Genomic DNA, 26,972 nt, shown 5'->3' with positions numbered 1-26,972 from the left:
TCTCCTACCACTTTGAGGTCCTCTACTACCTCCTTGGGTCATCTCCTACTACTCTGAGGTCCTCTACTACCACTTTGAGGTCCTCTACTACCACTCTGAGGTCCTCTACTACCACTTTGAGGTCCTCTACTACTTCCTTGGGTCATCTCCTACTACTCTGAGGTCCTCTACTACCACTTTGTGGACCTCTACTACTACTTTGAGGTCCTCTACTACCACTTTGATGCCCTCTACTACCACTTTGAGGTCCTCTACTACCACTTTGAGGTCCTCTACTACCTCCTTGGGTCATCTCCTACTACTCTGAGGTCCTCTACTACCACTCTGAGGTCCTCTACTACCTCCTTGGGTCATCTCCTACTACTCTGAGGTCCTCTACTACCACTTTGAGGTCCTCTACTACCTCCTTGGGTCCTCTACTACTACTCTGAGGTCCTCTACTACTACTCTGAGGTCCTCTCCTACCACTTTGAGGTCCTCTACTACCTCCTTGGATCATCTCCTACTACTCTGAGGTCCTCTCCTACCACTTTGAGGTCCTCTACTACCACCTTGGGTCATCTCCTACTACTCTGAGGTCATCTCCTACTACTCTGAGGTCCTCTACTACCACTTTGTGGTCCTCTCCTACCACTTTGAGGTCCTCTACTACCACTTTGAGGTCCTTTACTACCTCCTTGGATCATCTCCTACTACTCTGAGGTCATCTCCTACTACTCTGAGGTCCTCTCCTACCACTTTGAGGTCCTCTACTACCTCCTTGGGTCATCTCCTACTACTCTGAGGTCCTCTACTACCACTTTGAGGTCCTCTACTACCACTTTGAGGTCCTCTACTACCTCCTTGGGTCATCTCCTACTACTCTGAGGTCATCTCCTACTACTCTGAGGTCTTCTCCTACTACTCTGAGCTTCTCTACTACCACTTTGAGGTCCTCTACTACCTCCTTGGGTCATCTCCTACTACTCTTAGGTCCTCTACTACCACTTTGAGGTCCTCTACTACCACTTTGAGGTCCTCTACTACCACTTTGAGGTCCTCTACTACCTCCTTGGGTCATCTCCTACTACTCTGAGGTCCTCTCCTACTACTCTGAGGTCCTCTACTACCACTTTGAGGTCCTCTACTACCTCCTTGGGTCATCTCCTACTACTCTGAGGTCCTCTCCAACCACTTTGAGGTCCTCTACTACCACTTTGAGGTCTTCTACTACCACTTTGAGGTCCTCTACTACCTCCTTGAGTCATCTCCTACTACTCTGAGGTCCTCTCCTACCACTTTGAGGTCCTCTACTACCTCCTTGGGTCATCTCCTACTACTCTGAGGTCCTCTACTACCACTTTGAGGTCCTCTACTACCTCCTTGGATCATCTCCTACTACTCTGAGCTCCTCTCCTACCACTTTGAGGTCCTCTACTACCACTTTGAGGTCCTCTACTACCTCCTTGGGTCATCTCCTACTACTCTGAGGTCCTCTACTACCACTTTGAGGTCCTCTACTACCACTTTGAGGTCCTCTACGACTACTTTGAGGTCCTCTACTACCTCCTTGGGTCATCTCCTACTACTCTGAGGTCCTCTCCTACTACTCTGAGGTCCTCTACTACCACTTTGAGGTCCTCTACTACCTCCTTGGGTCATCTCCTACTACTCTGTGGTCCTCTACTACCACTTTGAGGTACTCTACTACTACTCTGAGGTCATCTCCTACTACTCTGAGGTCATCTCCTACTACTCTGAGGTCCTCTACTACCACTTTGAGGTCCTCTACTACCTCCTTGAGTCATCTCCTACTACTCTGAGGTCCTCTACTACTACTCTGAGGTCCTCTACTACCACTTTGAGGTCCTCTACTACCTCCTTGGGTCATCTCCTACTACTCTGAGGTCCTCTACTACCTGCTTGGGTCATCTCCTACTACTTTGAGGTCCTCTACTACCACTTTGAGGTACTCTACTACTACTCTGAGGTCATCTCCTACTACTCTGAGGTCATCTCCTACTACTCTGAGGTCCTCTACTACCACTTTGAGGTACTCTACTACTACTCTGAGGTCATCTCCTACTACTCTGAGGTCATCTCCTACTACTCTGAGGTCCTCTACTACCACTTTGAGGTCCTCTACTACCTCCTTGGGTCATCTCCTACTACTCTGAGGTCCTCTACTACCACTTTGAGGTGGTTGTAGTAACCCAGGAGTAAGAAAAACTGGACCCAGAGTAAGAAGAAGAGAACTAAGAGTAAGAAGAACCCAACCAGGAGTAAGAAGGAGACAACTAAGAGTAAAGAGACAACCAAGAGTAAGAAGAACCCAACCAGGAGTAAGAAGAACCCAACTAGGAGTAAGAAGAACCCAACCAGGAGTAAGAAGAACCCAACCAGGAGTAAGAAGACAATCAGGAGTAAGAAGACCCCAACCAGGAGTAAGAAGAAGCCACCAAAAGCCTGAGTAAGTTCCTCACCTAAGCCTCAAATCCCTTCCCCCTACCCCTAGGAGTAGACCTTTAGCAGCTACAACCTGTAGTAACTTCCTCCCCTAAGCCCCAAACCCCTTCCCCTTACCCCTCAAAGAAGAACTTTAGCAGCTACAACCTGGAGTAACTTCCTCCCCTCAGCTCTCTCCTCCCTTCCACCTCCTTTCCCCCTCAGAGAAGCCCTTTAGGAGTTACTACCTGTAGTAAGTTCCTCACCTCAACCCCAAACCCCTTCCCCTTACTCCTCAGAGCAGACCTGTAGCAACTTCCAGCTGCAACAACTTCCCCCCCTCACCTCTTCCCTCCCTTCCACTCCCTCAAACCTTTCCCCCCACCCCTTGAGGACTTACTACCAGGTGTAAACTACTCACCCAAGCCCCAAACCCCTTCCCCTTACTCCTCAGAGCAAACCTTGAGCAACTTCCAGCTGCAACAACTTCCCCCCCTCACCTCTTCCCTCCCTTCCACCCCCTCAAACCTTTCCCCCCACCCCTTGAGGACTTACTACCAGGTGTAAACTACTCACCCAAGCCCCAAACCCCTTCCCCTTACTCCTCTTAGCAAACCCTTAGCAACTTCCAGCTGCAACAACTTCCCCCCCTCACCTCTTTCCTCCCTTCCACCCCCTCAAACCTTTCCCCCCACCCCTTGAGGACTTACTACCAGGTGTAAACTACTCACCCAAGCCCCAAACCCCTTCCCCTTACTCCTCTTAGCAAACCCTTAGCAACTTCCAGCTGCAACAACTTCCCCCCCTCACCTCTTTCCTCCCTTCCACCCCCTCAAACCTTTCCCCCCACCCCTTGAGGACTTACTACCAGGTGTAAACTACTCACCCAAGCCCCAAACCCCTTCCCCTTACTCCTCAGAGCAGACCTTTAGCAACTTCCAGCTGCAACAACTTCCCTCCCTCACCTCTTTCCTCCCTTCCACCCCCTCAAACCTTTCCCCCCACCCCTCCAGCACTTACTACCAGGTGTAAACTACTCACCCAAGCCCCAAACCCCTTCCCCTTACTCCTCTTAGCAAACCCTTAGCAACTTCCAGCTGCAACAACTTCCCCCCCTCACCTCTTTCCTCCCTTCCACCCCCTCAAACCTTTCCCCCCACCCCTCCAGGACTTACTACCAGGTGTAAACTACTCACCCAAGCCCCAAACCCCTTCCCCTTACTCCTCAGAGCAGACCTTGAGCAACTTCCAGCTGCAACAACTTCCCCCCCTCACCTCTTCCCTCCCTTCCACCCCCTCAAACCTTTCCCCCCACCCCTCTAGGACTTACTCCCAGGTGTAAACTACTCACCCAAGCCCCAAACCCCTTCCCCTTACTCCTCAGAGCAGACCTTTAGCAACTTCCAGCTGCAACAACTTCCCCCCCTCACCTCTTCCCTCCCTTCCACCCCCTCCAACCTTTCCCCCCACCCCTTGAGGACTTACTACTAGGTGTAAACCACTCACCCAAGTGCTCGATGGTGTAGGAGAGTGGGAGGAGGAGAAGGGAAGGAGGAGAGGAGGAGGAGGGAAGGAGGAGGAGGAGGAGGAGGAGGAGGAGGAGGAGGAGGAGGAGGAGGAGGAGTAGAGGGGGAGGAGGAGGAGTAGGGATGAAGAAGAGGAGGAGAAAGGAAGGAGAGGGGGAGGAGGAGGAGGAGTAGAGGAGGAGTAGGAGGAGGAGGAGAAGGGAAGGAGAGGAGGAGGAGGAGAAGGGAAAGAGAGGAGGAGGAGGAGAAGGAGGAGAGGGGGAGAAGGAGGAGAAAGGAAGGAGAAGGGAAAGAGAGGAGGAGGAGAAGAGAAGGAGTAGTGAAGGAGAAGGGAAGGAGTAGAGGGTGAGGAGGAGGAGGAGTAGAGGGTGAGGAGGAGAAGGGAGGGAGGAGAAGAGGAGGAGAAGGGAAGGAGAGGAGGAGGAGTAGTAGGAAGAGTAGGAGGAGGAGAAGGAAAGGAGAGGAGGAGAAGGAAAGGAGAGGAGGAGGAGAAGGAAAGGAGAGAAGGAGAAGAAGGGGAGGAGGAGGAGGAAACCTTTAGTAGCTACGAGCAGGAGTAAGTTGCTCACCTCAGCCCCAAACCTCTTCCCCCTCAGAGCAAACCTTTAGCAACGTCGAGCTGCGACAACTTCCCCCCCTCACCTCTTCCCTCCCTTCCACCCCCTCCAACCTTTCCCCCCACCCCTTGAGGACTTACTACCAGGTGTAAACTACTCACCCAAGTGCTCTATGGTGTAGTAACGCTGCTTAGAGTCCACCCTGACCGTGTGGGAGTAAGGACTGCCCACGCCGTAGCCGATGAGGTAACCTCGGACAGCGACGTTGGGCTTGAGGGGTGGAGTCCAACTCATGAGGATGCTGCTGCTGAGAGGACGAACGTGGAGGGAGCTGGGTTGGTCTGGGACTTGGGATTCTGGAGGGGGAGGAAGAGGAAGAGGAAGTGGAAGTGGAAGTGGAAGTGGAGGGAGAGGGAGAGGAGGAGGGAAAAGGAAGGAGCGGAGGAGGGAAAAGGAGAAGTGAAAGTAAGGAGGAGGAGGGAAGGAGGAGAAGGTAAAGGGAAGGAGAGGTGGAGGAGGAGGAAGAAGAGGAAGAGGAAGAGGAAGAGGAAGAGGAAGAGGAAGAGGAAGAGGAGGAGGAGGAGGAAGTGGAAGTGGAGGAAGAGGGAGAGGAGGAGGGAAAAGGAAGGAGCGGAGGAGAGGATGCGAAGGAGAAGGGAATGAGGAGGAGAAGGGAAGGAGGAGGTAAAGGGAAGGAGGAGGTAAAGGGAAGGAGAGGTGGAGGAGGAGGAAGAAGAGGAAGAGGAAGAGGAAGAGGAAGAGGAAGAGGAAGAGGAAGAGGAGGAGGAGGAGGAGGAGGAGGAGGAAGAGGAAGAGGAAGAGGAGGAGGGAAAAGGAAGGAGAGGAGGAGGGAAAAGAAGCGAAGGAGAGGAGGAGGAGGAGAAGGGAAGGAAGAGGTAAAGGGAAGGAGAAGGGAAGGAGAGGTGGAGGAGGAGGAAAAGGAAGAGGAAGAGGAAGAGGAGGAGGAAGAGGAAGTGGAAGAGGAAGAGGAGGAGGAAGAGGAAGAGGAGGAGGAAAAGGAAGGAAAGGAAGGAAAGGAAAAGGAGGTGAAGGAGAAGCGAAAGTAAGGAGGAGGAGGGAAGGAGAAGGTAAAGGGAAGGAGAAGGGAAGGAGAGGTGGAGGAGGAGGAAAAGGAAGAGGAAGAAGAGGAAGAGGAAGAAGAGGAAGCAGAAGAGGAAGAGGTAGAGGAGGAGGAAGAGGAGAGGAGGAGGGAAAAGGAGAAGCGAAGGAGAGGAGGAGAAGGGAAGGAGGAGGAGGAGGAGAAGGGAAGGAGGAGGAGGTAAAGGGAAGGAGAAGAGGAGAAGGTGGAGGAAAAGGAAGAGGAAGAGGAAGAGGAGGAGGAGGAGGAGGAAGAGGAAGAGGAGGAGGGAAAAGGAAGGAGCGGAGGAGGGAAAAGGAGGAGTGAAGGAGAGGAGGAGAAGGAGAAGGGAAGGAAGAGGTAAAGGGAAGGAGAAGGGAAGGAGAGGTGGAGGAGGAGGAAAAGGAAGAGGAAGAGGAAGAGGAGGAGGAAAAGGAAGGAAAGGAAGGAAAGGAGATGGAGGTAAAAGAGAAGCGAAAGTAAGGAGGAGGAGGAGAAGGGAAGGAGGAGGAGGTAAAGGGAAGGAGAGGAGGAGAAGGTGGAGGAAAAGGAAGAGGAGGAAGAGGAAGAGGAGGAGGAGGAGGAAGTGGAAGAGGAGGAGGAGGAGAGGAGGAGGGAAAAAGAGAAGCGAAGGAGAGGAGGAGGAGGAGAAGGGGAGGAGGATGTAAAGGGAAGGAGAAGGGAAGGAGAGGTGGAGGAGGAGGAAAAGGAAGAGGAAGAGGAAGAGGAAGAGGAGGAGGAAGAGGAAGAGGAGATGAGGAGGGAAAAGGAAGGAGGGGAGGAGGGAAAAGGAGAAGCGAAGGAGAGGAGGAGGAGAAGGAGAAGGGAAGGAGGAGGAGGTAAAGGGAAGGAGAGGAGGAGGAGGAGGAGGAGGAGGAGGAGGAGGAGGAGGAGGAGGAGGAGGAGGAGGAAAAAGAAGAGGAAGAGGAAGAGGAAGAGGAAGAGGAAGAGGAGGAGGAAGAGGAGGAGGAGGAAGAGGAGGAGGAAAAGGAAGAGGAGAGGAGGAGGGAAAAGGAGAAGCGAAGGAGAGGAGGAGAAGGAGAAGGGAAGGGAAGGAGGAGGAGAAGGGAAGGAGAGGTGGAGGAGGAGGAGGGAAAGGAAGAAGAGGAAGAGGAAGAGGAGGAGGAAGAGGAGAAGGAAAAGGAAGGAAAGGAAGGAAAGGAGATGGAGGTAAAAGAGAAGTGAAAGTAAGGAGGAGGAGGGAAGGAGGAGGTGAAGGGAAGGAGAGGTGGAGGAGGAGGAAGAAGAGGAAGAGGATGAGGAGGAAGAGGAAGAGGAAGAGGAGGAGGAAAAGGAAGGAAAGGAAGGAAAGGAGATGGAGGTAAAGGAGAAGCGAAGGAGAGGAGGAGGAGGAGAAGGAGAAGGGAAGGAGGAGGAGGTAAAGGGAAGGAGAGGTGGAGGAGGAGGAAAAGGAAGAGGAAGAGGAAGAGGAGGAGGAAGTGGAGGAGGAGTAGGAGGAAGTGGAGGAGGAGGAGGAGGAGGAAGAGGAGGAGGAGGAGGAGGGAAGAAGAAGAGAAGAAGACTTCTTCAGTCACTTCAAGCTTTAAGGACCAGGATGGTCCTAATTGGTGTCTACTCCTCAGTTACTATCAGGAGTAACTTCACTTCCAGGATTGGAGGATGAAGTTACTCCTGATTGGTGTCTACACCTCAGTTACTACCTGGAGTAACTTCACTTCCACGATTGGAGGATTAAGTTGCTCCTGATTGGTGTCTACACCTCAGTTACTACCTGGAGTAACTTCACTTCCAGGATTAGAGGATTAAACTGCTCCTAATTGGTGTCTACACCTCAGTTACTATCAGGAGTGACTTCACTTCACTCTACAAGGCCCAGATTGGTCCAGATCGATGCCTACACCTCAGTTACTACCTGGAGTAACTTCACTTGCAGGATAGGAGCATTAAGTTGCTCCTGATTGGTATCTACACCTCAGTTACTACCAGGAGTGACTTCACTTCACTCTACAAGGCCCAGATTGCTCCAGATCGATGCCTACACCTCAGTTACTACCTGGAGTGACTTCACTTCAAGCTTTAAGGACCAGGTTGGTCCTGATTGATGCCTACACCTCAGTTACTACCTGGAGTAACTTCACTTGCAGGATAGGAGCATTAAGTTGGTCCTAATTGGTGTCTACACCTCAGTTACTACCAGGAGTGACTTCACTTCACTCTACAAGGCCCAGATTGGTCCAGATCGATGCCTACACCTCAGTTACTACCTGGAGTGACTTCACTTCCAGGATTGGAGGATTAAGTTGGTCCTAATTGGTGTCTACACCTCAGTTACTATCAGGAGTGACTTCACTTGCAGGATTGGAGCATTAAGCTGCTCCTGATTGGTGTCTACAATTCAGTTACTATCAGGAGTAACTTCACTTCCAGGATTGGAGGATTAAGTTGCTCCTGATTGGTGTCTACACCTCAGTTACTACCAGGAGTGACTTCACTTCACTCTACAAGACCCAGATTGCTCCAGATCAATGCCTACACCTCATTTACTACCTGGAGTAACTTCACTTGCAGGATTGGAGGATTAAGTTACTCCTGATTAGTGTCTACACCTCAGTTACTACCAGGAGTGACTTCACTTCCAGGATTGGAGGATTAAGCTGTTCCTGATTGGTGTCTACACCTAAGTTACTACCTGGAGTAACTTCACTTGCAGGATTAGAGGATTAAGTTGCTCCTGATTGGTGTCTACACCTAAGTTACTACCAGGAGTAACTTCACTTGCAGGATAGGAGCATTAAGTTGCTCCTGATTGGTGTCTACACCTCAGTTACTACCTGGAGTAACTTCACTTGCAGGATTGGAGCATTAAGCTGCTCCTGATTGGTGTCTACAATTCAGTTACTACCAGGAGTGACTTCACTTCACTCTACAAGGCCCAGATTGGTCCAGATCGATGCCTACACCTCAGTTACTACCTGGAGTGACTTCACTTCAAGCTTTAAGGACCAGGTTGGTCCTGATTGATGCCTACACCTCAGTTACTACCTGGAGTAACTTCACTTGCAGGATAGGAGGATTAAGTTGGTCCTAATTGGTGTCTACATCTCAGTTACTATCTGGAGTGACTTCACTTCAAGCTTTAAGGACCAGGTTGGTCCTGATCGATGCCTACACCTCAGTTACTACCTGGAGTGACTTCACTTCCAGGATTGGAGGATTAAGTTGCTCCTGATTGGTGTCTACACCTCAGCTACTACCTGGAGTAACTTCACTTGCAGGATAGGAGCATTAAGTTGGTCCTAATTGGTGTCTACACCTCAGTTACTACCAGGAGTGACTTCACTTGCAGGGTTGGAGGATTCAGCTGCTCCTAATTGGTGTCTACACCTCAGTTACTACCAGGAGTGACTTCACTTCAAGCTTTAAGGACCAGGTTGGTCCTGATTGATGCCTACACCTCAGTTACTATCAGGAGTGACTTCACTTCCAGGATTAGAGGATTAAGCTGTTCCTAATTGGTGTCTACACCTCAGTTACTACCTGGAGTAACTTCACTTGCAGGATTGGAGCATTCAGCTGCTCCTAATTGGTGTCTACACCTAAGTTACTATCAGGAGTAACTTCACTTGCAGGATTAGAGGATTCAGCTGCTCCTAATTGGTGTCTACACCTAAGTTACTATCAGGAGTAACTTCACTTGCAGGATTAGAGGATTCAGTTGCTCCTGATTGGTGTCTACACCTCAGTTACTACCTGGAGTAACTTCACTTGCAGGATAGGAGCATTAAGTTGCTCCTGATTGGTGTCTACACCTCAGTTACTACCTGGAGTAACTTCACTTGCAGGATTGGAGCATTAAGCTGCTCCTGATTGGTGTCTACACCTCAGTTACTACCAGGAGTGACTTCACTTCACTCTACAAGGCCCAGATTGCTCCAGATCGATGTCTACACCTAAGTTACTATCTGGAGTGACTTCACTTCAAGCTTTAAGGACCAGGTTGGTCCTGATTGGTGTCTGCTCCTCAGTTACTACCAGGAGTGACTTCACTTCCAGGATTGGAGGATGAAGTTGCTCCTGATTGGTGTCTACACCTCAGTTACTATCAGGAGTAACTTCACTTGCAGGATTGGAGGATTAAGTTGCTCCTGATTGGTGTCTACACCTCAGCTACTACCTGGAGTAACTTCACTTGCAGGATAGGAGCATTAAGTTGGTCCTAATTGGTGTCTACACCTCAGTTACTACCAGGAGTGACTTCACTTGCAGGGTTGGAGGATTCAGCTGCTCCTAATTGGTGTCTACACCTCAGTTACTACCAGGAGTGACTTCACTTCAAGCTTTAAGGACCAGGTTGGTCCTGATTGATGCCTACACCTCAGTTACTACCAGGAGTAACTTCACTTGCAGGATAGGAGGATTAAGTTGGTCCTAATTGGTGCCTACACCTCAGTTACTACCAGGAGTGACTTCACTTCACTCTACAAGGCCCAGAGTGGTCCAGATCAATGCCTACACCTCAGTTACTACCTGGAGTAACTTCACTTCAAGCTTTAAGGACCAGTTTGGTCCTGATTGATGCCTACACCTCAGTTACTACCTGGAGTAACTTCACTTGCAGGATTGGAGCATTCAGCTGCTCCTAATTGGTATCTACACCTCAGTTACTACCAGGAGTGACTTCACTTCACTCTACAAGGCCCAGATTGCTCCAGATCAATGCCTACACCTCAGTTACTACCTGGAGTGACTTCACTTCAAGCTTTAAGGACCAGGTTGGTCCTGATCGATGCCTACACCTCAGTTACTACCTGGAGTAACTTCACTTGCAGGATTGGAGGATTAAGTTGGTCCTAATTGGTGCCTACACATCAGTTACTACCTGGAGTAACTTCACTTGCAGGATTGGAGCATTCAGCTGCTCCTAATTGGTATCTACACCTCAGTTACTACCAGGACTGACTTCACTTCACTCTACAAGGCCCAGATTGCTCCAGATCGACACCTACACCTCAGTTACTACCAGGAGTAACTTCACTTCACTTTGTAGGCCCCCAGGGAGTTACCATCCAGGTCGTTCTCGGGGGTCTCCACCGTGTACCACTCAGAGGAAGGTCCTGTCCCATTGACTGTCATGGCTGCCACTTGGAAGCTGTACTGAGTACCCTTCTCCAGGCCTGGGGGGGGGGAGAGGAGAAGAGAAGTGAAGTGAAGTGAAGTGAAGTGAGGTGAAGTGAAGTGAAGTGAGGCCTGGAAGAGGTTGCAAGAGGGCTACAAGGGGGAGGAAGGAGCTTGGAGGTGTTGGAGTTGAGTTGGAGTTGGGTTGGGTTGGGTTGAGTTGGGTTGGGTTGAGTTGAGTTGGAGTAGAGTTGGAGTTGGGTTGAGTTGGGTTGGGTTGGGTTGAGTTGAGTTGGGTTGAGTTGGGTTGAGTTGGGTTGAGTTGGGTTGGGTTGGGTTGAGTTGGGTTGGGTTGAGGTGGAGTAAAGTTGGAGTAGAGTTGGGTTGGGTTGAGTTGGGTTGAGTTGGGTTGAGTTGGGTTGGGTTGGGTTGGGTTGAGTTGAGTTGGAGTAGAGTTGGAGTAGAGTTGGGTTGAGTTGGGTTGAGTTGGGTTGGGTTGGGTTGAGTTGAGTTGAGTTGGGTTGGGTTGAGTTGGGTTGAGTTGAGTTGAGTTGGAGTAGAGTTGGAGTAGAGTTGGGTTGAGTAGGGCTGGGATGAGTTGGGTTGGGTTGAGTTGAGTTGGGTTGAGTTGGGTTGGGTTGAGATGAGTTGGAGTAGAGTTGGAGTAGAGTTGGGTTGGATTGGGTTGGGTTGGGTTGAGTTGGGTTGGGTTGAGTTGAGTTGGAGTAGAGTTGGAGTAGAGTTGGGTTGAGTTGGGTTGAGTTGGGTTGGGTTGAGTTGAGTTGGAGTAGAGTTGGAGTAGAGTTGGGTTGAGTTGGGTTGAGTTGGGTTGGGTTGGGTTGGGTTGAGTTGGGTTGGGTTGGGTTGGGTTGAGTTGGGTTGGGTTGAGTTGAGTTGGGTTGGGTTGGGTTGAGTTGAGTTGGAGTAGAGTTTGAGTAGAGTTGAGTAGAGTTGGGTTGAGTTGGGTTGAGTTGGGTTGGGTTGGGTTGAGTTGGGTTGGGTTGGGTTGAGTTGGGTTGGGTTGAGTTGGAGTTGGGTTGGGTTGGGTTGAGTTGGGTTGGGTTGGGTTGAGTTGGGTTGGGTTGAGTTGGAGTTGGGTTGAGTTGGGTTGGGTTGAGTTGAGTTGGAGTTGGGTTGGGTTGGGTTGGGTTGAGTTGAGTTGGAGTAAAGTTGGAGTAGAGTTGGGTTGGGTTGGGTTGGGTTGAGTTGAGTTGGGTTGAGTTGGGTTGAGTTGAGTTGGGTTGGGTTGAGTTGGGTTGAGTTGGGTTGAGTTGGGCTGGGTTGGGTTGGGTTGAGTTGAGTTGGGTTGAGTTGAGTTGAGTTGGGTTGAGTTGAGTTGGGTTGAGTTGGGTTGGGTTGAGTTGGGTTGAGTTGGGTTGGGTTGAGTTGGGTTGAGTTGGGTTGGGTTGAGTTGAGTTGGAGTAGAGTTGGAGTAGATTTGGGTTGAGTTGGGTTGGGTTGAGTAGGGTTGGGTTGGGTCCTCCAAGCTCCTTGAGCTACTCCAAGCTTGGTCAACCTCTTGGAGCTCCTCCAAGCTCCTTCAGCTACTCCAAGCTCCTTCAGCTCCTCCAAGATCCTTGAGCTACTCCAAGCTCAGTCAACCTCTTGGAGCTCCTCCAAGTTCCTTGAGCTCCTCCAAGCTCCTTCAGCTACTCCAAGCTCCTTCAGCTCCTCCAATCTCCTTGAGCTACTCCAAGCTTAGTCAACCTCTTGTAGCTACTCCAAGCTCCTTGAGCTACTCCAAGCTTGGTCAACCTCTTGGAGCTCCTCCAAGCTCCTTCAGCTCCTCCAAGCTCCTTGAGCTACTCCAAGCTTGGTCAACCTCTTGGAGCTCCTCCAAGCTCCTTGAGCTCCTCCAAGCTCCTTGAGCTACTCCAAGCTCCTTCAGCTCCTCCAAGCTCCTTGAGCTACTCCAAGCTTGGTCAACCTCTTGGAGCTCCTCCAAGCTCCTTGAGCTCCTCCAAGCTCCTTGACCTCCTCCAAGCTCCTTCAGCTCCTCCAAGCTCCTTCAGCTCCTCCAAGCTCCTTCAGCTCCTCCAAGCTCCTTGAGCTACTCCAAGCTCCTTGAGCTACTCCAAGCTCCTTGAGCTACTCCAAGCTCCTTGAGCTCCTCCAAGCTCCTTCAGCTACTCCAAGCTCCTTGAGCTCCTCCAAGCTCCTTGAGCTCCTCCAAGCACCTTGAGCTCCTCTAAGCTCCTTCAGCTACTCCAAGCTCCTTGAGCTCCTCCAAGCTTAGTCAACCTCTTGTAGCTACTCCAAGCTCCTTCAGCTCCTCCAAGCTTAGTCAACCTCTTGGAGCTACTCCAAGCTCCTTGAGCTACTCCAAGCTCCTTCAGCTACTCCAAGCTTGGTCAACCTCTTGGAGCACCTCCAAGCTCCTTGAGCTACTCCAAGCTCCTTCAGCTCCTCCAAGCTCCTTGAGCTACTCCAAGCTCCTTCAGCTCCTCCAAGCTTGGTCAACCTCTTGGAGCTCCTCCAAGCTCCTTGAGCTCCTCCAAGCTCCTTCAGCTACTCCAAGCTCCTTGAGCTCCTCCAAGCTTGCTCAACCTCTTGTAGCTACTCCAACCTCCTTCAGCTCCTGCAAGCTTAGTCAACCACTTGTAGCTCCTCTAAGCTCCTTGAGCTACTCCAAGCTTAGTCAACCTCTTGGAGCTCCTCCAAGCTCCTTCAGCTCCTCCAAGCTCCTTCAGCTCCTCCAAGCTCCTTGAGCTACTCCAAGCTCCTTCACCTCCTCCAAGCTCCTTCACTTCCTCCAAGCTCCTTCAGCTACTCCAAGCTCCTTCAGCTCCTCCATGCTCCTTGAGCTCCTCCAAGCTCCTTCAGCTCCTCCAAGCTCCTTCAGCTCCTCCAAGCTCCTTCAGCTCCTCCAAGCTCCTTGAGCTACTCCAAGCTCCTTGAGCTACTCCAAGCTCCTTCAGCTACTCCAAGCTCCTTGAGCTCCTCCAAGCTCCTTCAGCTACTCCAAGCTCCTTCAGGTCCTCCAAGCTCCTTGAGGTCCTCCAAGCTCCTTGAGCTCCTCCAAGCTCCTTCAGCTCCTCCAAGCTCCTTCAGCTCCTCCAAGCTCGGTCAACCTCTTGGAGCTCCTCCAAGCTCCTTGAGCTCCTCCAAGCTCCTTCAGCTCCTCCAAGCTCCTTGAGCTCCTCCAAGCTCCTTCAGCTCCTCCAAGCTCCTTGAGCTACTCTAAGCTTAGTCAACCTCTTGTAGCTACTCCAAGCTCCTTGAGCTACTCCAAGCTTAGTCAACCTCTTGGAGCTCCTTCAACCTCCTTGAGCTACTCCAGGCTCCTTCAGCTCCTCCAAGCTTAGTCAACCTCTTGTAGCTACTCCAAGCTCCTGCAGCTCCTCCAAGCTCCTTCAGCTCCTCCAAGCTCCTTCAGCTCCTCCAAGCTTGGTCAACCTCTTGAAGCTCCTCCAAGCTCCTTGAGCTCCTCTAAGCTCCTTCATCTACTCCAAGCTCCTTGAGCTACTCCAAGCTCTTTGAGCTCCTCCATGCTTAGTCAACCTCTTGGAGCTCCTCCAAGCTCCTTGAGCTACTCCAAGCTCCTTGAGCTCCTCCAAGCTTGGTCAACCTCTTGGAGCTCCTCCATGCTCCTTGAGCTCCTCCAAGCTCCTTGAGCTCCTCCAAGCTCCTTGAGCTCCTCCAAGCTCCTTGAGCTACTCCAAGCTCCTTCAGCTACTCCAAGCTCCTTCAGCTCCTCCAAGCTCCTTGAGCTACTCCAAGCTTAGTCAACCTCTTGTAGCTACTCCAAGCTCCTTGAGCTCCTCCAAGCTTAGTGAACCTCTTGGAGCTCCTTCAACCTCCTTGAGCTACTCCAAGCTCCTTCAGCTCCTCCAAGCTCCTTCAGCTCCTCCAAGCTCCTTCAGCTCCTCCAAGCTCCTTGAGCTCCTCCAAGCTTGGTCAACCTCTTGGAGCTCCTCCATGCTCCTTGAGCTCCTCCAAGCTCCTTCAGCTCCTCCAAGCTCCTTCAGCTCCTCCAAGCTCCTTGAGCTACTCCAAGCTCCTTCAGCTTCTCCAAGCTCCTTCAGCTCCTCCAAGCTCCTTGAGCTCCTCCAAGCTTGGTCAACCTCTTGGAGCTCCTCCATGCTCCTTGAGCTCCTCCAAGCTCCTTCAGCTCCTCCAAGCTCCTTCACCTCCTCCAAGCTCCTTGAGCTCCTCAAAGCTCCTTCAGGTCCTCCAAGCTCCTTCAGGTCCTCCAAGCTTGGTCAACCTCTTGGAGCTACTCCAAGCTCCTTGAGCTCCTCCAAGCTCCTTCAGCTCCTCCAAGCTTGGTCAACCTCTTGTAGCTACTCCAAGCTCCTTCAGCTCCTCCAAGCTCCTTCAGCTCCTCCAAGCTCCTTCAGCTCCTCCAAGCTCCTTCAGCTCCTAAAAGCTCCTTGAGCTCCTCCAAGCTCCTTGAGCTACTCCAAGCCCCTTCAGCTCCTCCAAGCTTGGTCAACCTCTTGTAGCTACTCCAAGCTCCTTCAGCTCCTCCAAGCTCCTTCAGCTCCTCCAAGCTCCTTCAGCTCCTCCAAGCTCCTTCAGCTCCTAAAAGCTCCTTGAGCTCCTCCAAGCTCCTTGAGCTCCTCCAAGCTCCTTCAGCTCCTCCAAGCTCCTTCAGCTCCTCCAAGCTCCTTGAGCTACTCCAAGCTCCTTGAGCTACTCCAAGCTCCTTGAGCTACTCCAAGCTCAGTCAACCTCTTGGAGCTCCTCCAAGCTCCTTGAGCTTCTCCAAGCTCAGTCAATCTCTTGGAGCTCCTCCAAGCTCCTTCAGCTACTCCAAGCTCCTTCAGCTACTCCAAGCTCCTTCAGCTCCTCCAAGCTTGGTCAACCTCTTGGAGCTCCTCCATGCTCCTTGAGCTCCTCCAAGCTCCTTGAGCTACTCCAAGCTCCTTGAGCTCCTCCAAGCTTGGTCAACCTCTTGGAGCTCCTCCAAGCTCCTTGAGCTACTCCAAGCTCCTTGAGCTTCTCCAAGCTCAGTCAATCTCTTGGAGCTCCTCCAAGCTCCTTCAGCTACTCCAAGCTCCTTCAGCTACTCCAAGCTCCTTCAGCTCCTCCAAGCTTGGTCAACCTCTTGGAGCTCCTCCATGCTCCTTGAGCTCCTCCAAGCTCCTTGAGCTACTCCAAGCTCCTTGAGCTCCTCCAAGCTTGGTCAACCTCTTGGAGCTCCTCCAAGCTCCTTGAGCTACTCCAAGCTCCTTCAGCTCCTCCATGCTCCTTGAGCTCCTCCAAGCTCCTTCAGCTCCTCCAAGCTCCTTGAGCTCCTCCAAGCTCCTTCAGCTACTCCAAGCTCCTTCAGATCCTCCAAGCTCCTTGAGCTACTCCAAGCTCCTTGAGCTCCTCCAAGCTTGGTCAACCTCTTGGAGCTCCTCCAAGCTCCTTGAGCTCCTCCAAGCTCCTTTAGCTCCTCCAAGCTCCTTGAGCTACTCCAAGCTCCTTCAGCTCCTCCAAGCTCCTTCAGCTCCTCCAAGCTCCTTCAGCTCCTCCAAGCTCCTTGAGCTACTCCAAGCTTAGTCAACCTCTTGGAACTACTCCAAGCTCCTTCAGCTACTCCAAGCTCCTTGAGCTCCTCCAAGCTCCTTGAGCTCCTCCAAGCTCCTTCAGCTCCTCCAAGCTCCTTGAGCTACTCCAAGCTCCTTGAGCTACTCCAAGCTTAGTCAACCTCTTGGAGCTCCTCCAAGCTCCTTGAGCTCCTCCATGCTTGGTCAACCTCTTGGAGCTCCTCCAAGCTCCTTGAGCTCCTCCAAGCTCCTTCAGCTACTCCAAGCTTGGTCAACCTCTTGGAGCTCCTCCAAGCTCCTTGAGCTACTCCAAGCTTGGTCAACCTCTTGTAGCTCCTCCAAGCTCCTTGAGCTACTCCAAGCTCCTTGAGCTACTCCAAGCTCCTTTAGCTCCTCCAAGCTTGGACAACCTCTTGGAGCTCCTCCAAGCTCCTTCAGCTCCTCCAAGCTCCTTCAGCTCCTCCAAGCTCCTTGAGCTACTCCTACCTTGGTCAACCTCTTGGAGCTCCTCCAAGTTCCTTGAGCTACTCCAAGCTCCTTCAGCTACTCCAAGCTTGGTCAACCTCTTGGAGCTCCTCCAAGCTCCTTGAGCTCCTCCAAGCTCCTTGAGCTCCTCCAAGCTCCTTCAGCTACTCCAAGCTTGGTCAACCTCTTGGAGCTCCTCCAAGCTCCTTGAGCTCCTCCAAGCTCCTTCAGCTCCTCCAAGCTCCTTGAGCTCCTCCAAGCTCCTTCAGCTCCTCCAAGCTCCTTCAGCTACTCCAAGCTCCTTCAGCTCCTCCAAGCTCCTTCAGCTCCTCCAAGCTCCTTGAGCTACTCCTACCTTGGTCAACCTCTTGGAGCTCCTCCAAGTTCCTTGAGCTACTCCAAGCTCCTTCAGCTACTCCAAGCTTGGTCAACCTCTTGGAGCTCCTCCAAGCTCCTTGAGCTCCTCCAAGCTCCTTCAGCTCCTCCAAGCTCCTTCAGCTACTCCAAGCTTGGTCAACCTCTTGGAGCTCCTCCAAGCTCCTTGAGCTCCTCCAAGCTCCTTCAGCTCCTCCAAGCTCCTTGAGCTCCTCCAAGCTCCTTCAGCTACTCCAAGCTCCTTCAGCTCCTCCAAGCTCCTTCAGCTACTCCAAGCTTGGTCAACCTCTTGGAGCTCCTTCAACCTCCTTGAGCTACTCCAAGCTGCTTCAGCTACTCCAAGCTCCTTGAGCTACTCCAAGCTCCTTCAGCTCCTCCAAGCTCCTTCAGCTCCTCCAAGCTCCTTGAGCTACTCCAAGCTCCTTCAGCTCCTCCAAGCTTAGTCAACCTCTTGGAGCTACTCCAAGCTCCTTGAGCTACTCCAAGCTCCTTGAGCTCCTCCAAGCTGCTTCAGCTCCTCCAAGCTTGGTCAACCTCTTGGAGCTCCTTCAACCTCCTTGAGCTACTCCAAGCTCCTTCAGCTCCTCCAAGCTCCTTGAGCTACTCCAAGCTTAGTCAACCTCTTGGAACTACTCCAAGCTCCTTGAGCTACTCCAAGCTCCTTCAGCTCCTCCAAGCTGGGTCAACCTCTTGGAGCTCCTCCAAGCTCCTTGACCTACTCCAAGCTTGGTCAACCTCTTGTAGCTACTCCAAGCTCCTTGAGCTACTCCAAGCTCCTTCAGCTCCTCCAAGCTCCTTGAGCTACTCCAAGCTTAGTGAACCTCTTGGAGCTCCTTCAACCTCCTTGAGCTACTCCAAGCTCCTTCAGCTCCTCCAAGCTTAGTCAACCTCTTGGAGCTCCTCCAAGCTCCTTGACCTACTCCAAGCTCCTTCACCTACTCCAAACTCCTTCAGCTCCTCCAATCTCCTTGAGCTACTCCAACTTTGGTCAACCTCTTGGAGCTCCTCCAAGCTCCTTGAGCTACTCCAAGCTCCTTCAGCTCCTCCAAGCTCCTTCAGCTCCTCCAAGCTTGGTCAACCTCTTGGAGCTCCTTCAACCTCCTTGAGCTACTCCAAGCTCCTTGAGCTACTCCAAGCTCCTTCAGGTCCTCCAAGCTTGGTCAACCTCTTGGAGCTCCTCCAAGCTCCTTGAGCTCCTCCAAGCTTAGTGAACCTCTTGGAGCTCCTTCAACCTCCTTGAGCTCCTCCAAGCTGCTTCAGCTCCTCCAAGCTCCTTGAGCTACTCCAAGCTCCTTGAGCTACTCCAAGCTCCTTCAGCTCCTCCAAGCTCCTTCAACTACTCCAAGGTCCTTCAGCTCCTCCAAGCTCCTTGAGCTACTCCAAGCTTGGTCAACCTCTTGGAGCTCCTCCAAGCTCCTTGAGCTCCTCCAAGCTCCTTCAGCTCCTCCAAGCTCCTTGAGCTCCTCCAAGCTCCTTCAGCTCCTCCAAGCTCCTTCAGCTCCTCCAAGCTCCTTCAGCTCCTCCAAGCTCCTTGAGCTACTCCAAGCTCCTTCAGCTCCTCCAAGCTCCTTCAGCTCCTCCAAGCTCCTTGAGCTACTCCAAGCTCCTTCAGCTCCTCCAAGCTCCTTCAGCTCCTCCAAGCTCCTTGAGCTACTCCAAGCTCCTTCAGCTCCTCCAAGCTCCTTCAGCTACTCCAAGCTTGGTCAACCTCTTGGAGCTCCTTCAACCTCCTTGAGCTCCTCCAAGCTGCTTCAGCTCCTCCAAGCTCCTTGAGCTACTCCAAGCTCCTTGAGCTACTCCAAGCTCCTTCAGCTCCTCCAAGCTCCTTCAACTACTCCAAGCTCCTTCAGCTCCTCCAAGCTCCTTGAGCTACTCCAAGCTTGGTCAACCTCTTGGAGCTCCTCCAAGCTCCTTGAGCTCCTCCAAGCTCCTTCAGCTCCTCCAAGCTCCTTGAGCTCCTCCAAGCTCCTTCAGCTCCTCCAAGCTCCTTCAGCTCCTCCAAGCTCCTTGAGCTACTCCAAGCTCCTTCAGCTCCTCCAAGCTCCTTCAGCTACTCCAAGCTCCTTCAGGTCCTCCAAGCTTGGTCAACCTCTTGGAGCTCCTCCAAGCTCCTTGAGCTACTCCAAGCTCCTTGAGCTCCTCCAAGCTCCTTCAGCTCCTCCAAGCTCCTTCAGCTCCTCCAGGCTCCTTCAGCTACTCCAAGCTCCTTCAGCTCCTCCAAGCTTGCTCAACCTCTTGTAGCTACTCCAAGCTCCTTCAGCTCCTGCAAGCTTAGTCAACCTCTTGTAGCTCCTCTAAGCTCCTTGAGCTACTCCAAGCTTGGTCAACCACTTGGAGCTCCTCCAAGCTCCTTGAGCTCCTCCAAGCTCCTTGAGCTACTCCAAGCTCCTTCAGCTCCTCCAAGCTCCTTCAGCTCCTCCAAGCTCCTTCAGCTCCTCCAAGCTCCTTGAGCTACTCCAAGCTCCTTCATCTCCTCCAAGCTTGGTCAACCTCTTGGAGCTCCTCCAAGCTCCTTGAGCTCCTCCAAGCTCCTTGAGCTACTCCAAGCTCCTTGAGCTCCTCCAAGCTTGGTCAACCTCTTGGAGCTCCTCCATGCTCCTTGAGCTCCTCCAAGCTCCTTGAGCTACTCCAAGCTCCTTCAGCTCCTCCAAGCTCCTTCAGCTCCTCCAAGCTCCTTCAGCTACTCCAAGCTCAGTCAACCTCTTGTAGCTACTCCAAGCTCCTTGAGCTCCTCCAAGCTTGGTCAACCTCTTGTAGCTACTCCAAGCTCCTTGAGCTCCTCCAAGCTTAGTGAACCTCTTGGAGCTCCTCCAAGCTCCTTCAGCTCCTCCAAGCTCCTTCAGCTCCTCCAAGCTCCTTGAGCTACTCCAGGCTCAGTCAACCTCTTGGAGCTCCTCCAAGCTCCTTGAGCTACTCCAAGCTCCTTCAGCTACTCCAAGCTCCTTGAGCTACTCCAAGCTTGGTCAACCTCTTGGAGCTCCTCCAAGCTCCTTGAGCTCCTCCAAGCTCCTTCAGCTCCTCCAAGCTCCTTCAGCTCCTCCAAGCTCCTTGAGCTCCTCCAAGCTCCTTGAGCTCCTCCAAGCTCCTTGAGCTCCTGCAAGCTCCTTCAGCTACTCCAAGCTCCTTGAGCTCCTCCAAGCTTGGTCAACCTCTTGGAGCTCCTCCAAGCTCCTTGAGCTACTCCAAGCTCCTTGAGCTACTCCAAGCTCCTTCAGCTACTCCAAGCTCCTTGAGCTCCTCCAAGCTTGGTCAACCTCTTGGAGCTACTCCAAGCTCCTTGAGCTCCTCCAAGCTTGGTCAACCTCTTGGAGCTCCTCCAAGCTCCTTCAGCTCCTCCAAGCTCCTTGAGCTCCTCCAAGCTCCTTGAGCTACTCCAAGCTTGGTCAACCTCTTGGAGCTACTCCAAGCTCCTTGAGCTACTCCAAGCTCCTTCAGCTACTCCAAGCTCCTTGAGCTCCTCCAAGCTTGGTCAACCTCTTGGAGCTCCTCCAAGCTCCTTGAGCTACTCCAAGCTCCTTGAGCTCCTCCAAGCTTGGTCAACCTCTTGGAGCTCCTCCAAGCTCCTTGAGCTACTCCAAGCTCCTTCAGCTCCTCCAAGCTCCTTGAGCTCCTCCAAGCTTGGTCAACCTCTTGGAGCTACTCCAAGCTCCTTGAGCTACTCCAAGCTCCTTCAGCTACTCCAAGCTCCTTGAGCTACTCCAAGCTTGGTCAACCTCTTGGAGCTCCTCCAAGCTCCTTGAGCTACTCCAAGCTCCTTGAGCTCCTCCAAGCTTGGTCAACCTCTTGGAGCTCCTCCAAGCTCCTTGAGCTACTCCAAGCTCCTTCAGCTCCTCCAAGCTCCTTGAGCTACTCCAAGCTTGGTCAACCTCTTGGAGCTACTCCAAGCTCCTTGAGCTACTCCAAGCTCCTTCAGCTACTCCAAGCTCCTTGAGCTCCTCCAAGCTCCTTCACCTCCTCCAAGCTCCTTGAGCTCCTCCAAGCTCCTTCAGCTCCTCCAAGCTCCTTCAGCTCCTCCAAGCTCCTTGAGCTCCTCCAAGCTCCTTGAGCTCCTCCAAGCTCCTTCAGCTACTCCAAGCTTGGTCAACCTCTTGGAGCTACTCCAAGCTCCTTGAGCTACTCCAAGCTCCTTGAGCTCCTCCAAGCTTAGTCAACCTCTTGTAGCTACTCCAAGCTCCTTCAGCTCCTCCAAGCTTAGTCAACCTCTTGGAGCTCCTCCAAGCTTAATGAACCTCTTGGAGCTACTCCAAGCTCCGAGAGGACCTCCAAGCTCCTCAGTGGAGTCTCCATCACCACCTACCCGTGAAGAGGTACCAGAGGTTGTTGGGCTCCAAGGTCTCCATCTCCCTACTCCTGGTGGTCCTCCTGTGGCTGATCTTGTAGCCAATGATGAAGCCATTCTGGGTCCCCTCAGGTGGTGGAACCCAACTGACCTTGATGCTCTACGAGGAGAAAGAGGAGAAGGTCCTCAAGGTTTACTCCTAGGAGTTACTCCACCTCTACTCCACCTTCTCCACCTCCTTCTGGTCCTTCTCCACCTCTACTCCACCTTCTCCATCTCCTTCTCCACCTTCTCCACCTCCTTCTGGACCTACTCCACCTCTACTCCACCTTCTCCACCTCTACTCCACCTTCTCCATCTCCTTCTGGACCTACTCCTGCTCTACTCCACCTTCTCCACCTCCTTCTCCATCTCTACTCCACCTTCTCCACCTCCTTCTGCACCTTCTCCACCTCTACTCCACCTTCTCCACCTCCTTCTGGACCTTCTCCACCTCTACTCCACCTCTACTCCACCTTCTCCACCTCCTTCTGGACCTTCTCCACCTCTACTCCACCTTCTCCACCTGCTTCTGGACCTTCTCCACCTCTACTCCACCTCTACTCCACCTTCTCCACCTCCTTGTGAACCTTCTCCACTCCTTCTCCCTCTACTCCACCTCCTTCTCCTCCTTCTCCACCTCTACTCCACCTTCTCCACCTCCTTCTCCACCTTCTCCACCTCTACTCCACCTCCTTCTGCACCTTCTCCACCTCTACTCCACTTTCTCCACCTGCTTCTGGACCTACTCCAGCTCTACTCCACCTTCTCCACCTCTACTCCACCTTCTCCACCTCCTTCTCCACCTTCTCCACTCCTTCTCCACCTCTACTCCACCTCTACTCCACCTCTACTCCACCATCTCCATCTCTACTCCACCTTCTCCACCTCTACTCCACCTTCTCCACCTCCTTCTCCACCTCCTTCTCCACCTTCTCCACCTCTACTCCACCTTCTCCACCTCCTTGCTCTACAAGGAGAAAGAGGAGAAGGTCCTCAAGGTTTACTCCTAGGAGTTACTCCACCTCTACTCCAGCATCTTCTTCACCCTCCTCCAGGTGGAGAAGGAGGTGGAAGTGGTGGAGAAGGTCTCAGGGAGGTTGCTGCTTCTCCAGCTTGGACCTTCTGGAGGGTCCTCAGAGGTTCTTTAGGTGCTTCTGGACCTACTCCAGGTCTACTCCACCTCTACTCCACCTTCTCCACCTCTACTCCACCTTCTCCATCTCCTTCTGGACCTACTCCTGCTCTACTCCACCTTCTCCACCTCCTTCTCCACCTCTACTCCACCTTCTCCACCTCCTTCTGGACCTTCTCCACCTCTACTCCACCTTCTCCACCTGCTTCTGGACCTACTCCACCTCTACTCCACCTTCTCCACCTCTACTCCACCTTCTCCATCTCCTTCTCCACCTTCTCCACCTCCTTCTCCACCTCTACTCCACCTCTACTTCACCTCTACTCCACCTTCTCCATCTCCCTCTCCACCTCTACTCCACCTTCTCCACCTCCTTCACCTCCTTCTCCACCTACTCCCCCTCTACTCCACCCTGGTGAGGCCTCACTTGGTGCTCCTCAGAGCTCCTCCACCTCCTTCTCCACCTCTACTCCACCTCTACTCCACCCTGGTGAGGCCTCACTTGGTGCTCCTCAGAGCTTCTCCACCTCCTACTCCACCTCTACTCCTCCCTGGTGAGGCCTCACTTGGTGCTCCTCAGAGCTTCTCCACCTCCTACTCTACCTCTACTCCACCTCTACTCCACCTTGGTGAGGCCTCACTTGGTGCTCCTCAGAGCTCCTCCACCTCCTACTCCGCCTCTACTCCTCCCTGGTGAGGCCTCACTTGGTGCTCCTCAGAGCTTCTCCACCTCTACTCCACCTCTACTCCACCCTGGTGAGGCCTCACTTGGTGCTCCTCAGAGCTTCTCCACCTCCTACTCCACCTCTACTCCACCCTGGTGAGGCCTCACTTGGTGCTCCTCAGAGCTCCTCCACCTCCTACTCTGCCTCTACTCCACCTCTACTCCACCCTGGTGAGGCCTCACTTGGTGCTCCTCAGAGCTCCTCCACCTCCTACTCTGCCTCTACTCCACCTCTACTCCACCCTGGTGAGGCTTCACTTGGTGCTCCTCAGTGCTTCTCCACCTCCTACTCTGCCTCTACTCCACCTCTACTCCACCTTGGTGAGGCCTCACTTGGTGCTCCTCAGAGCTTCTCCACCTCTACTCCACCTCTACTCCACCTCTACTCCACCCTGGTGAGGCTTCACTTGGTGCTCCTCAGAGCTCCTCCACCTCCTACTCTGCCTCTACTCCACCCTGGTGAGGCCTCACTTGGTGCTCCTCAGAGCTCCTCCACCTCCTACTCTACCTCTACTCCACCTCTACTCCACCCTGGTGAGGCCTCACTTGGTGCTCCTCAGAGCTTCTCCACCTCCTACTCCACCTCTACTCCACCCTGGTGAGGCCTTACTTGGTGCTCCTCAGAGGTCCTCCACCTCCTACTCCACCTCTACTCCTCCCTGGTGAGGCCTCACTTGGTGCTCCTCAGAGCTCCTCCACCTCCTACTCTACCTCTACTCCACCTCTACTCCACCCTGGTGAGGCCTCACTTGGTGCTCCTCAGAGCTCCTCCACCTCCTTCTCCACCTCTACTCCACCTCTACTCCACCTTGGTGAGGCCTCACTTTGTGCTCCTCAGAGCTCCTCCACCTCCTACTCCACCTCTACTCCTCCCTGGTGAGGCCTCACTTGGTGCTCCTCAGAGGTCCTCCACCTCCTACTCCACCTCTACTCCACCCTGGTGAGGCCTCACTTGGTGCTCCTCAGAGCTTCTCCACCTCCTACTCCACCTCTACTCCACCCTGGTGAGGCCTCACTTGGTGCTCCTCAGAGCTTCTCCACCTCCTACTCTGCCTCTACTCCACCTCTACTCCACCCTGGTGAGGCTTCACTTGGTGCTCCTCAGAGCTCCTCCACCTCCTACTCCGCCTCTACTCCACCCTGGTGAGGCCTCACTTGGTGCTCCTCAGAGCTTCTCCACCTCCTACTCTGCCACTACTCCACCTCTACTCCACCCTGGTGAGGCCTCACTTGGTGCTCCTAAGAGCTCCTCCACCTCCTACTCCACCTCTACTCCACCTCTACTCCACCCTGGTGAGGCCTCACTTGGTGCTCCTCAGAGCTTCTCCACCTCCTTCTCCACCTTCTCCACCTCTACTCCACCTCTACTCACAGTAGGAATGACTACTAAGAGTAGGAATGGGTACACACTGTTGGAATGGCTACTCAGGGTAGCAATGGCTACTCAAAGTAGGAATGGCTACTCAGAGTAGGAATGAGTAGACACATTTGGAGTGGTTACACACAGTAGGAATGGCTACTAAGAGTAGGAGTAGGTACACACAATAGGAATGGGTACTCAAAGGAGGAATGGTTACACATAGTAGTAATGGCTACACATAGTAGTAATGGCTACACATAGTAGTAATGGCTACTCCAAGTAGTAACAGATGCTCTAGAGTAGGAATGAATGCTGAAAGCAGGAATGGTTACACACAGTAGCAATGACTACACAGAGTAGTAGTGGCTACTCAGAGTAGGAATGGGTACTCAAAGTAGGAATGGCTACACATAGTAGTAATGGCTACTCGAAGTAGTAACAGATACTCAGAGCAACAATGGCTACTCCAAGTAGGAATAGTTACACACTCTTGGAATAGCTACACCTCATAGTAACACCTACACCCCATAGTAACATCTACACCTCATAGTAACAGCTACACACCCCATAGTAACAGCTACACCCCATAGTAACAGCTACACCCCATAGTAACACCTACACACCCCATAGTAACAGCTACACACCCCATAGTAACAGCTACACCCCATAGTAACTCCTACACCCCATAGTAACAGCTACACACCCCATAGTAACATCTACACCTCATAGTAACACCTACACCCCATAGTAACATCTACACCTCATAGTAACAGCTACACTCCCCAAAGTAACACCTACACCCCATAGTAAAAACTACACCCCATAGTAACACCTACACCCCATAGTAACATCTACACCCCATAGTAACATCTACACACCCCATAGTAACACCTACACCCCATAGTAAAAACTACACCCCATAGTAACACCTACACCCCATAGTAACATCTACACCCCATAGTAACATCTACACACCCCATAGTAACACCTACACCCCATAGTAACAGCTACACCCCATAGTAACATCTACACCCCATAGCAACACCTACACCCCATAGTAACACCTACACACCCCATAGTAACACCTACACCCCATAGTAACACCTACACCCCTTAGTAACAGCTACACCCCATAGTAACACCTATACCCCATAGTAACATCTACACCCCATAGTAACACCTACACCCCATAGTAAGAGCTACACACCCCATAGTAAGAGCTACACACCTCATAGTAACAGCTACACACCCCATAGTAACAGCTACACCCCATAGTAACTCCTACACCCCATAGTAACAGCTACACACCCATAGTAACACCTACACCCCATAGTAACATCTACACCCCATAGTAACACCTACACCTCATAGTAACTTCTACACCCCATAGTAACTTCTACACCCCATAGTAACAGCTACACCCCATAGTAACACCTACACCCCATAGTAACAGCTACATCCCATAGTAACATCTACACCTCATAGTAACACCTACACCCCATAGTAACACCTACACCCCATAGTAACACCTGCACCCCATAGTAACATCTACACCCCATAGTAACACCTGCACACCCCATAGTAACAGCTCTACACCCCATAGTAACACCTACACCCCATAGTAACACCTGCACACCCCATAGTAACATCTACACCCCATAGTAACACCTGCACCCCATAGTAACAGCTACACACCCCATAGTAACACCTACACCCCATAGTAACACCTACACCCCATAGTAACACCTGCACCCCATAGTAACATCTACACCCCATAGTAACACCTACACCCCATAGTAACACCTACACCCCATAGTAACACCTGCACCCCATAGTAACATCTACACCCCATAGTAACACCTGCACACCCCATAGTAACAGCTCTACACCCCATAGTAACACCTACACCCCATAGTAACACCTGCACACCCCATAGTAACAGCTCTACACCCCATAGTAACTCCTACACCCCATAGTAACACCTACACCCCATAGTAACAGCTACACACCCCATAGTAACACCTACACCCCATAGTAACACCTACACCCCATAGTAACAGCTACACACCTCATAGTAACACCTGCACCCCATAGTAACACCTACACATAGTAGCAACAACTACTCAAACCCCAACCACTCCCAACCAGGAGGCAGTGAGCAGGTTGTAAACTTGCTGCATGAAGTAGCCATAACTACACCCCATAGTAAGAGCTCCACCCCATAGTAAGAGCTCCATCCCATAGTAAGAGCTCCACCTAGTAGTAACAACTACACAAATCCAACTGGGTGGAAGTGAGGAGGTTGTAGACTTACTCTGGAGTTGATTACTTCCAAGGAGATGTTCTGGGGCGTTGCACTGGGCACTGCAAAGGGAGGGAGTAAAGTCAGAGTAAGGTCAGCCATGGCTTACTCCTAGCTTACAATCTGCTCATTACACCCACTATACAATCAGGTTA

The 26,972-nt window shown here is 52.3% G+C and overlaps 1 protein-coding gene across 1 annotated transcript in view; it reads right to left on the bottom strand.

Annotated features, from left to right (window-relative positions):
* Positions 1–4,660: 4,660 nt before the first annotated feature.
* Positions 4,661–26,972, bottom strand: part of LOC135174000 (netrin receptor DCC-like) — a 36,133-nt gene continuing 13,821 nt past the window's right edge. Inside the window, exons 4-7 of the mRNA XM_064141240.1 lie at positions 26,830–26,879; positions 21,276–21,417; positions 10,610–10,720; positions 4,661–4,863 (exon numbers count right to left, since the gene is read on the bottom strand). Coding sequence (XP_063997310.1) covers positions 4,661–4,863; positions 10,610–10,720; positions 21,276–21,417; positions 26,830–26,879 — 506 coding nt within the window. The remainder of the gene's footprint in view (positions 4,864–10,609; positions 10,721–21,275; positions 21,418–26,829; positions 26,880–26,972) is intronic.

This window comes from Pogoniulus pusillus, unplaced genomic scaffold, assembly GCF_015220805.1.
Source record: "Pogoniulus pusillus isolate bPogPus1 unplaced genomic scaffold, bPogPus1.pri scaffold_196_arrow_ctg1, whole genome shotgun sequence".
In the NCBI taxonomy this organism is placed as follows: domain Eukaryota; kingdom Metazoa; phylum Chordata; class Aves; order Piciformes; family Lybiidae; genus Pogoniulus; species Pogoniulus pusillus.
Note: the sequence above shows the minus strand (reverse complement) of the source record. Positions and strands in the feature narration are given on the sequence as shown.